This window comes from Dipodomys spectabilis, unplaced genomic scaffold, assembly GCF_019054845.1.
Source record: "Dipodomys spectabilis isolate Male_0828 unplaced genomic scaffold, ASM1905484v1 ptg000125l, whole genome shotgun sequence".
NCBI classification, from domain to species: domain Eukaryota; kingdom Metazoa; phylum Chordata; class Mammalia; order Rodentia; family Heteromyidae; genus Dipodomys; species Dipodomys spectabilis.
In genome coordinates this window covers 19359786-19371598 of record NW_024870802.1, presented here as the reverse complement: position 1 = coordinate 19371598, position 11813 = coordinate 19359786, and the positions used below count along the sequence as shown (strand labels likewise).

At 43.0% G+C, this 11813-nt stretch overlaps 1 protein-coding gene and 1 pseudogene across 2 annotated transcripts in view; one reads left to right on the top strand and one right to left on the bottom strand.

Annotated features, from left to right (window-relative positions):
* Positions 1-11813, bottom strand: part of Ide (insulin degrading enzyme) — a 79322-nt gene that overhangs the window by 46898 nt on the left and 20611 nt on the right. For both annotated transcript variants that reach the window (XM_042689272.1, XM_042689273.1), the window contains exon 4: positions 10073-10242. In XM_042689272.1, coding sequence (XP_042545206.1) covers positions 10073-10242 — 170 coding nt within the window. The remainder of the gene's footprint in view (positions 1-10072; positions 10243-11813) is intronic.
* Positions 1833-2327, top strand: LOC122115758 (annotated as a pseudogene).

The following is an 11813-nucleotide window of genomic DNA, read 5'->3' as shown; positions in this document are numbered from 1 at the left end:
TGAACAACTCAAACATAGTGTTGAATGAAAGTGGCAAGATTATACACAATAAAATGCATGGGAATGAAAACTAGCAAACTTAGAAAAGTGATTATTTCTCAGAACAAGATAATGTAATTTTAACTGGAAAAGTGTAGATGGATGGGTAATATTATGTTTCTTTAAGCAGTATGACAGCACCATCTGGGCAAATGCTGAGTACTTCTCTCTGAGTGACAACCTCATCATCAAAAATTTGTAAAAGCTGGGTGCTGGTAGCTCATGCCTATAATACTAGCTACTCAGGAGGCTGAGATCTAAGGGTTATGGTTCGAAACCAGCCTGGGAAGAAAGTCCATGATACTCTTCCTCTCCAATAAACTACTCAGAAAAATCCAGAAGTGGTGCTATGGCTCAAGTGGTAGAGTGCTAGCCTTGAGCAAAAGAAGCTCAGGGACAGTGCCCAAGCCAAGTTCAAGCCCCAGGAACTGCAAAAAAATAAAAATAAAAAATAAACAAATGTAAAATACTAAAGCAGAAAACAGACAATATACAGCAGCTACTGCTGTTCTAAGCAGACAGAGACTTCTGGCCTCTCAGTATACCATTAACAAAAGAATCCATGTATTCTCAAAGGGGGAGAAACAGATGCTGTGATAATAAGGTAGAGGAGGAAGTGGAGGAAAGAGAGCAGATGACTTTTTCCACTTAAAAGTCTACATAGAAGAACACTGAATACAGCTGGGTAACAAGTACCAGTTCAGTCTCTAGACATATACTGACCCAAATTAGTGTTCACGCAGCTGGGTCATTTATATCAAATTAAAATTCTGCCATGAAAATCCTGAATCCTACTTTCTGGCTCTGGCACAGTCATAGCAAGCTCCAGCCATGGGCAGAGTAACAGGATGGCTGACCCACTGCAGCCCTTCCACCCTGGGCTTGCTGCGAGAAAGCACTGCCTTGGCTTCTGGGAGATTCAGACTCCTGTTCTGACTCTACCATATACTAATTAAGTATTGTGAGGGTGGTTTATTATTTTACTAGGAACATATGGACAGATGCTCAGGAATTAAGAGCAACAGCTCAATTCCTAGGCTCCTTCCTTTCTTAGCTGTGATCAGTACAGTATTGTCTGTGCTTTTGTGTACGGCTTCAGTTCTTGATTGAAATAAGGTAAAGGGAGGAAGAGAGGTAAGAAAAAAGTGTTAAGTGATAAAATGTGAGTCTGTGTTAGTATCTTTCTGTCCCAATCAGTAGTGCACAATTCACAATTTGTGTGTGTGTGTGTTCTAATTTGTTTTCCTATTCTGTTCTTTCCCACTTTGCTCTGCAAAGTCTTTGTAAAAGCCAAACTTTCAGTCTAGGGTGCTGGTTTAGCATGCTAAGACCTTGGGTTCAATCCTCAGCACCAAGAGACAAGTAAAAACAAAATAAAAAGACCAACTATGCAAACTCGTGTTCTCTAAGACACTTGGTATTTGGAGCATGGCTCAAGTAGTGAAGCACTTGCCTAGCAAGTTCAGGGCCTTGGGTTCAAACTCCAGTAACTCAAGAAAAATTAAAACCAAGACACTAGGCTCTCTCCTGGGTCTTTTCTTGTCATAGTATTGGAGGTAAGCATAATAGCATTATAAAGAATGGAGGCTTTAAGCAGAAGCGCGCGCCAGTCCCGCAGATCTGTGTCTTGCTTCAACAGTGTTTGGACGGAACAGACCCGGGGACTCTTCCTTTCCACCACCAACTGCCTCTCCACTCACCACCTCCGACCCTTATCTTCTCGCCGGTAGCCTGCTTCCAGGACCAACCAACGCCGTGTTTCTCTGTGGTTAGCTCTGTATGCACGACCAGCCATGACCTTCAAGATTCGCCAGAATTATTCCACCGAGGTGGAGGCTGCCGACAACCGCCTGGTCAACTTGCATCTGCGGGCCTCCTACACCTGCCTCTCTGTGGGCGACTATTTCGATCGCGACAATGTGGCTCTGGAGGGCATGGGCCACTTCTTCGGCGAGTTGGCGGAGGAGAAGCTGAGGGCTCCCAGCACCTCCTGAAGATGCAGAACCAGGATGTGCAGAAACCTTCTCAGGATGAGTGGGGTAAAACCGTGGAAGCTGCCCTGGCCCTGGAGAAGAGCCTGAACCAAGCCATTGTGGATCTTCATGCCTTGGATTCTGCTCCCACAGACCCCCATCCCTGTGACTTCCTAGAGAACCACTTCCTGGATGAAAGGTGAAGCTCATGAAGAAGATGGGCGACCACTTAACCAGCCTTCGCAGGTGGGGGCCGCCCCTCAGGCCCAGCTGGGCGAGTAGCTTTTTGAATGCCTCACCCTCAAACACGACTAGAAAACTCCAGAGTCCAGCAGCCTTTGAGGGGCCATCTCTGCCTCACCAGATATCAGGGTTTCCGCCTGAGCTTCTGCCTCTAGCCATTGAGAAACTTCCTAACTAACCATCCTGGAGCCCTTCCCAAGCCTTGGACCAAATGAAAATAAAGCTTTTTGCAGCAAAAAAAAAAAAAAAAAAAGGATGGAGGCTTTGAGTCCAGACTGATTTGGCATTGAGTTCCATAACCTATGCAGTCAGTCCACTATCACTCATCCACCTTCCTCCCTGCACTCCTCCCAACTGTCCCTTCTAGTATTACCTCTGGTCCCTCTCAGAAAGGATGGTGAAATATCAGTACTTGAAGAAGGCTAAGCAGGGATGCATTACAGGACACACATCCAGTGTACAGCACTTAGCATCATACCACAAACATGAGTTCCTTTACTCCTCAAATGGCTCATCCTTAGACAGAATTCTGCTGTGTACTCCAGGGTGATCTCACAATCTACTGTCTCAGCCTCCTGAGTGCTGACATTTCAGGAGTCCTATACCATACCTGGCTTCTTCCTACTTCTTTTTTTTTTTTGGGGGGGGGGGGGCCTGGTCGTGGGGACTGAACTCTGGGCCTGGGCGCTGTCCCTCAGCTCTTCAGCTCAAGGCTAGCGCTCTACCACTTGAGTCACAGCGCCACTTCTGGCTTTTTTCTTTTTGCTTATGTGGTGCTGAGGAATCAACCCAGGGACTCAGGCATGCAAGGCAAGCACTCTACCACTGAGCCACCTTCCCAGCCCTCTTCCTACTTCTTCTAAAGAAAATCCTACCTATTTGCCGGGAGAATTGACATTGTATCTCCTTTGATATTCTACAGAATTCAATTCTAAGCAGCAATAAAGCAAGCCAAACAGAATAGTGATTAAAACCTCCAATTCTGGGTCCAGTGCAGTGGCTCATACCTATAATCCTAGCTACTCAGAAGGCTGAGACCTGAGAACAACAATTCAAAGCTAACCCAAGCATGAAGGTCTATGCGACTAATCTCCAGTCAATCACCTACAAGCTAGAAGTGGAGCTGTGACTCAAGTGGTCGAGTACTAGCCTTGTGCAAACAAGTTCAGGGACAACACCTGGGCCTTGAGTTCAAGCCCCAAAATGGGTGAACATTGACACACACTGACACACACATACGCACAGAGAGCTCCGATTTTGGCTGTGTCTGGTGGGGGGGGGAAACTCAGTAAGGGGAAGGAAGGAGAAAAAGAAAAGCTGATCCTGGAAATCAGAGATAGTTCTATTCTCCAGTTAGACCCTGCCTTTGCCATGGCTCCCTACCTGAACTTGCAGTACCATCAGCACAGACCCTAGTTACACTTCTTTGTGACTTATTATACATTTTACAAAAGGAAAACTTGCAAAATTATCACCTGAGAGGCTGGAAAAGAAAACTTGGCCTCACATACTTCTCATCTTAGGGAACTTGCTATATCAGATTAATTACATAATATTAAGAGTACAAAACAATAAGAAAAATGTCACCCATATCAGCAATGTAACTCCACCCATTTCCAGTTTATCCCACTCTACTAGCCATGTTCCTACAGATCAGGGAGCACCGGTTTCCACTCCCCAAGCATTCACTCATCCACTTCTTCCTACTTCCTCCTAGGGGACTAAATCTAGTTGTTACCAGTGTTTGTGGGATTATGTTTAGAGAAACAAATCACTAAAGAATAGCCAGAACCTTTTCCCTTCTCTATATCAAAACTACTACAGAAATACATGAAGCCACTCAAAAGAACAAAAGCAAATACAAATTTCTGACAAGGTTTTTTCTTCATGTACTACTTTTGCAAATCTTGTGGTTTCTGGGGTTAAGAGAAAGAAAGGAAGAAAGAAAGGAAGGAAGAAAGAGAGAAAGACAGATAGCTTTAATTCTACTTTCTTTTCCTGTATCTTTTTTGAGACTTGCTATGTTGCTCAGGATGGCCAGAAACTTGAGATCCTCTTGTTTTTGTCTTCTAAGTAGCTAGGATTATAGGTGTGGGCCACAATGCCCAGCTCTTATTTTCAAATATATGTTACCTCAAAAATGGAGAGGAGTTACAAAAATGTTTAGGTTTCTAAAATCACAAGGGATCTTGACATTTGCATGACTTAATTTATATTCTGTGTACTGAGTCTGACTCGTTCATCTCGTAGCTACTTGATATTACCTTTGAGGACTAACTACCTTGCCCTGTAAGGCTGAAAAACAGCCAGGCACAGGTGGTGCACGCCTATAATCCTAGCTATTCAGGAGGCTGAGATTTGAGTTCAAAGCCAGTCCATGACTCTTATCTCCAATTAACCACCAGAAAACCAGAAGTGGTGCTATGGCTCAGTGGTAGAGCCTTAGCCTTGAGCTGAAGAGCTCAGGGAGTGTCCAGGCCCAGAGTTCAAGCCCCATGACCAAAAAGTTAAAAAAGGTTGAAAAACAGACAAACTCTCAAACTCCACCCAACATATATGGCAGTGCAGCATAGCTCTGTGTGTTACTTACAAATCTTTTGTCTAGTACTTTTTTTGTTTTATTTTTTGGTCAATCGTGGGGCTTGAACTCTGGGCCTGGGTGCTGTCTCTCAGCTCTTCAGCTCAAGGTTAGTGGTCTACCACTTGAGCCACAGTGCCACTTCTGATTTTGTGAGTGGTTTATTGGAGATAAGAGTCTCACAGACTTTCCTGCCTGGGCTGGCTCTGAACCAGATCCTCAGATCTCAGCCTCCTGAGTAGCTAGGATTACAGACAGGCATGAGCTATTGGCGCTGGGCTGTCTATTACATTTTAAGATTGTTCTTTATTTGTGATTATAACTTATCCCATTCACTAGATTTCTGAAAGATTTGTAGCTACTACCTCATTATTCTGATTATCACTTGTCACTAACTAAAAGCTCTTATGAAAAATCAACTCCTGCTGTGTGTGGTGGCTCATCCCATAATCCCATCCACTCAGGAGGTGGAGGGAGAGGAGCACAAGTTCAAGGCTAGGGACAAAGATAGGGAGACTTTGTGTCAAAAACAAATAAAAATATAAAAGGATGCTGGGAATGTGGTTTAGTGGTAGAACCCTTGGTTCAATTCCTCAATACCACATAAACAGAAAAACCCCGAAGTAGCACTGTGGCTCAAGTAGTAGAGTGCTAGCCTTGAGCAAAAGAAGCTCAGGGACAGTACCCAGGCACTGAGTTCAAAGTGGGGCCCAGTGGCTCACACAATCCTAGCTACTCAGGAGGCTGAGATCTGTGTGGGTAAAAGCCACCAGGCAGCAAAATCTGTGAGACTCTTATATCCAAATAATCACCAAAAAGCCAGAAGTATAGTTGTGACTCAAGTGGTAGATTGTTAGCCTTGAACAAAAAAGCTCAGGGACAGTGCCCACGCACCTAAAACCAGTATAAAAAAAAAGTGGAGCCAGGCAACGGTGGCTCACACCTGTAATCCTAGCTACTCAGGAGGCTGAGTTCTGAGGATCGCAGTTCAAAGCCAGCCTGGGCAGGAAAGTCCATGAGACTCAATAAAAACCACTAGAAAACCGGAAGTGGTGCATTGGCTTAAGCAGTAGAGCACTTGCCTTGAGCTGAAGAGCACAGGGACAGCGCCCAAGCCCAGAGTGCAAGCCCCATGACCAACAACAACAACAAAAGTGGAAAATGAGGGAGGGGGTAACAAGGTGACAAGAAATGCACTCACTATCTTACTTGTATAACTGTAACCCCTCTGTATATCAACTTGACAATAAAAATAATTTTTTATTAAAAAAAAGTGGCAGGGAAGCCAGGGGCTGGTGGCTCATGCCTGTAATCCTAGCTACTGAGGAGGCTGAGATCTGAGGATCACGGTTCAAAAGCCAGCCAGAGCAGGAAAAGCCATGAAACTCTTATCTTCAATAAACCACTCAGAAAACCAGAAGTGGCGCTGTGGCTCAAGTGGTAGAGCTCTAGCCTTGAGCTGAAGAGCTGAGGGACAACTTCAAGCCCCAAGACTGACAAAAAAAAAGTGCCAGGGGCATAGCTTCAGTTGTAAAGCATGTATGAGGTTCTATGTTCAGTCCTCAGTATAAAAGGGAGAGACAGGGGCTGGGAAGGTGGCTCAGTGGTAGAGCGCTTGCCTTGCATGCATGAGGCCCTGGGTTCGATTCCTCAGCACCACATAAAGAAAAAAAAAAGGGAGAGACAGAGAGATGAAATCAATTTCCATAGAGAATTTCCAATATGCTCTGCATAACGGCCACATTGTGGTATGGGTATCTAACCTATCAAAAGGAATTACCTTTCAGGCAGGGAGTGTAGCTCAGTGAAAAAGTATTCACAGGTATGACACAAGAATCCAAGTTCAATCTAGCATTATACACACAAACACTCTCTTTCTGACGTATCATGTATATGTCCATGGTCCCCTGAAGCCCACTATTTAAACAATTCAGCATTACATACACGTATTTTATAGATGTAGTTTTCATATGAGCAAAGATATGTTAGTTCTATAAATCAAGTAATTTTATACATCAGTGCTGATACTACGGTTACTTTCAGTATTAAGTCCAAAGAATACAGTATCAATGCCTCTAATGGTAATTTTTTACAAACTTCTAACTGTTCTAGGCTATAAAAATTTCCCTGCTGATATTGGATTTCTAAGAATGGTATCCAAGCTAAAACTGTCTTTGAGTTCAAGCCACAAGACAAAAAAAAAGTTATCTTTTAAGTGTTAAAAATTAACTTATAGAACCAGACACCAGTGGCTCATGCCTGTAATTCTACTCAGGAGGGTGAGATCTGAGGATCACAGTTCAAAGCTAGCCTGGGCAGGAAAGTCAATAATAAACCCTCAGAAAACTGGAAGTGGCGCTGTGGCTCAAGTAGCAGAGCACTAGCCTTGAACTGAAGAGCTCAGGGACAGCACCCAGGCCCAGAGTTCAAGCTCCACAACCAACAACAACAACACAAAAAATAACTTATAACCCAACCGACCCGGAGCCAAGGGTCCTCATGGGAGCCAGCAGGCTTCCAGTCAAGGTGAGTGATAAGCCAGATGTGTCCAAAATGGAAAGTTTGACAGATCGAAACTGAAGAAAACTATACTAAAGAAAAAAAACAGGGCTGGGAAGATGGCTCAGTGGTAGAGCGCTTGCCTTGCATGCCTGAGGCCCTGGGTTTGATTCCTCAGCACCACATAAGCAAAAAGAAAAAAGCCAGAGTGGCGCTGTGGCTCAAGTGGTAGAGGGCTAGCCTTGAGCTGAAGAGCTGAGGGACAGCGCCCAGGCCCAGAGTTCAGGCCCCACGACCGGACCCAAAAGAAAAAAAAACACTCTTCCTTCAAAGAAAACTATCCAGCAGGAGAAAAAGCAAGTTCAAACATCCTAAAATGCAGATTGCCTTTCAAGAGCAAGCTTCAACATCACCTGACATTCTTGCTTTTAGGCTTATTTCTGTAAAGCTATGTATTTGTGGAGATTTGAGGCACCTATAGATGGTTTCTCTCCTGTATTCCCTGGCTAAGAGGTCATGAGTAGCCCATGTTCCCTTAATTTTTTTTTTGATAGGTCATGGGGCTTGAACTCTGGGCCTGGGCACTGTCCCTCAGCTCTTCAGCTCAAGGCTAGCACTCTACCACTTGAGCCACATCGCCACTTCTAGTTTTCTGAGTGGTTTACTGGAGATAAGAGTCTCACAGACTTTCCTGCCTGGGCTGGCTATTCAGCCTCCTGAGTAGCTGGGTATTACAGGCGTGAGCCACTGGTACCCCGCTTAAATTTGTTTTTAAAGTGAAGTTTCAGATGGTAGATGACATGCAGTCAGTAACCTCACTATTGATGACCTTTGGGGGTGTGGTCCTTATGCCCTCACAGAGTGAGTCAGTTTAAGCTACAATGGATACCTTCTACTTTATAATCATATTTTGTAGCTTCTTAATTTTCATTTACGATAAAGCATTAAAAAATACAAAAAAAATTTCTAAAATATGCATAAACTTACATTGAAACAATCTACTGACATTATTTAATATAACTGTCCCCAAAGCAGTCCTTTAAAAGCACAATATTCTTACCAGATGTGGTGGTACACACCAAATGACCAGGCCTCGAGGACAGCAAGTATGAGGCCTCAATGAGTTACACATCAAGATCTTCTCTCAAACAAAAACAATAAAAACCATAAAACCTATAAACAGTGATCACCACTTGTGAATGGGGTTGGCAACAACAGATCAGGGAAAAGAGGACTATTGTGACTTTTTTGTGTGTGGGCCAGGCTTAGGGCTTGAACCCAGAGCCTGAGTGCTATCCCTGAGCTTCTTTTGCACCAAAGCTGGTGCTCTACCACTTGAGCTACATCTCCACTTCTGGCTTTTGGTAGTTTATTGGAGATAAGAATCTCATGGGCTTGCCTGCTGGCTATGAACCATGACCCTCAGATCTCAGCCTCCTGAGTAGCTAGGATTGCTTTTATTTATTTATTTTGTCAGTTGTGGAGCTTGAACTCAGGGCCTGGGCTCTATCCCTGAGCTCATTTGCTTAAGACTTGTTCTCTATCACTTTGAGCCTCAGTATCACTTTGGATTTTCTGGTGTTGATTGGAGATAAGAGTCTCACAGACTTTCCTGCCCAAGCTGGCTTTGAACTGTGATCCCAGATCTCAGCCTCCTGAGTAGCGAGGATTACAGACATTAGCACCACTTGAGCCACAGCATCACTTCCGGCTTTTTTCTGCTTATATGGTATTGAGGGATTGAACCCAGGGCCTCATGCATGCAAAGCAAACACTCTACCACTGAGCCAACGTCCCAGCTATGTACTTGCTTTTTTTAACTTTACTTTTGTACTGCTTAAATATTTAAACAAGTACTTTTTAATGAAATATGAATCTAGGATATGATCATAAAACCAGAAATCTCTACATTTGTTTTATTCTACCTGCTTTTATTTCCCACTTCATATTTCCTAGGAGGAGACAGAAACTTCTTATATTTCCTAGCATTCTATCTCCCACATAGCTGCTACAGCAGATGCTATACATCTACAGATATAGAAGTAGATGTGAGGGGCACAGGAGGATTCTACAAGCCTTGAAATTAGACTTAGAAAATGAGCACTTCTAAGACTGTACATGGCTCCAAGTGTACAGTGCCTGCCTAGAAAGCTCAAGGCCCCAAGTTCAAGTCCCAATACCACTTCAGAAAAGAAAAGAAAAAAAAGACAATAAAAAAGTACTTTCCAAGTGGATGTGGTGGCTCACGCCTGTAGTCTCAGCATTCTGGAGGCTGAGGTAGAAGGATTTCAAACTTGAGGCCAACTTGGGCTACATAGGGAGACCCTGTATCAAAAACAAAAATATGAGGAATAGAAGCATGGCTCAAGTAGCAGAGCACAAGGCCTGGAATTTAAACCCCAGTAACTGATCAAAAAACTAGCAAGAACAACAAAAAAAGATCCCCAGCACTGGAAAAACAAAAACAAAAAACACAAAAAAAAGAGCTTTGATTTGTAGAGCAGACTTCAGAATTTTAAAATCTATTGCCTTCTCTCCTTTTGAAGTGCTAGTTAATATCTATTCACAACTGTAAGCACTCTGCTTTAAACATTTAGATCCCCACTTGAAGGAGATTCAAGTAGGAATGAGAAATTACAAAATCTTCATCTTGAATTGCAAAATACAATACTGTGTAAAGAGGCCATGGGTTTAAATGAGGTCAGGGAAAGCTAATGCATGAATGCCGTTGTTGACAAACCTGTCCCAAATTTGCTGAAGGGGTGTTTGGGATTTCCTGTAGCTTTTTCCAGCTGAAAGAGTCTCCAGGCATCATTCATCACATTCTTCTCATGCTCTGAGTCGACAGCATTCACCTCCCTGTCCTTACAACTCGCATCAAACAAGGGGCACAGGAAAAACTGTGCAAACCTAAAGGTGCGAAACATAAGTAACAACTTGAAGACTTGTTTAATAAGAGGCTGGTTTTTCAAATACTTCTGAAACAGATTGGAAATATGAATTCTAAGTATCAAAAAAAAATAACATTGCTACTAAGAAAAAAAGACAAATGCTAAGTATCCTAAGAATAATATAATAATGAATGTTCATAAATTTGGAGGAACTGATCTATTCCAGAGGTGCTAAATTATTAGCAGAAATATACAGATTAGTATCAAAAAGTCAAGGAGGCTAGGGGCTGGTGGCTCACACCTATACTCCTAGTTACTCAGGAGGCTGAGATCTGAGGACTGAGGTTCAAAACCAGTCAGGGCAGGAAAGTTTACGAGACTCTTATCTCCAATGAACCACCAGAAAACTGGAAGTGGCACTGTGGTTCAAGTGGTAGAGTGCTAGCCCTGAGCTGAAAAGCTGAGGGACAGCAACCAGGCCCAGAGTTCAAGCCGACCTAAAAAAAAAAGTCAAGGAGACTATGGAGTTAGCAGCAGTCTGTTTGAAACTTGATACGTCTAAGAAAAATCTTGTTCTATGTATCTAATTCCCTAAACAAAAAAGGGGGAGGGGAAAGAAAGGGGAAAGGGAACGTAGGTGACAGTTCTTTAATAAATCTCAAATTTACAGTTTTAGGTGCAATTTCACTAAGACTCTGGTGCTTTAGGAAAAACAAATTAAGACATCTACTTTTTTTTTTTTGGGGGGGGGGTCTGGTCGTGGGCCTGAATTCTGGGCCTGGGCACTGTCCCTCAGCTCTTCAGCTCAAGGCTAGCGCTCTACCACTTGAGCCACAGCACCACTTCTGGCTTTTTTCTTTTTGCTTATCTGGTGCTGAGGAATGGAACCCAGGGCCTCATGAATGCAAGGCAAGCACTCTACCACTGAGCCACCTTCCCAGCCCCAAGACATCTACTTTTAATAGTTATAATATGAATTATTTTCCTTCTGGAGGAAAAGCAGGCTTCAATTATTGGAAAATAATAATGAAGTAAAAAAATCTAAGGTATGATGCAGTACAGACTAAACCATGATTACAGGCTTTATGAAATAGTAAGTGAACAGCCTATGGATAAGCAGTCATTCAACAAATAACATGGTATGTAACTCTAATATGAGTAACACAGAGCTCTTTGTCAAGGCTATTCTTTAGTAATAGTACTAAGTTTCACTGAAGTAATTCAATAATTTGAATTTTCTCTCTGTAGCTATAATGTCATCATATCACGTAGTAATCTTCCTCCTTTCCCCTCCATACTTTGGTATTGGGAACGGAACTTGGACTCGCAAGCCACACCACTTGTTTGTATTTGGTTTTGAGGTAAGGTCTCCCAAACGTTATCTGGGCTGGCCTTGAACGCTGGATCTTCCTCTTCCTCCATCTTCCAAGTAGCTTTTATTAAAGGCTTACAGGAGTTCATGGGCCACCATGTCTGCTTTAAGATTGTATTTTATAAGAAGACCCAGAATTCAGATGAAGCTAAGGATAGAGATTCTAAACAGAACTACAATTCAGTGGACCTAAGAGAATATCATTTCAGATATACCTC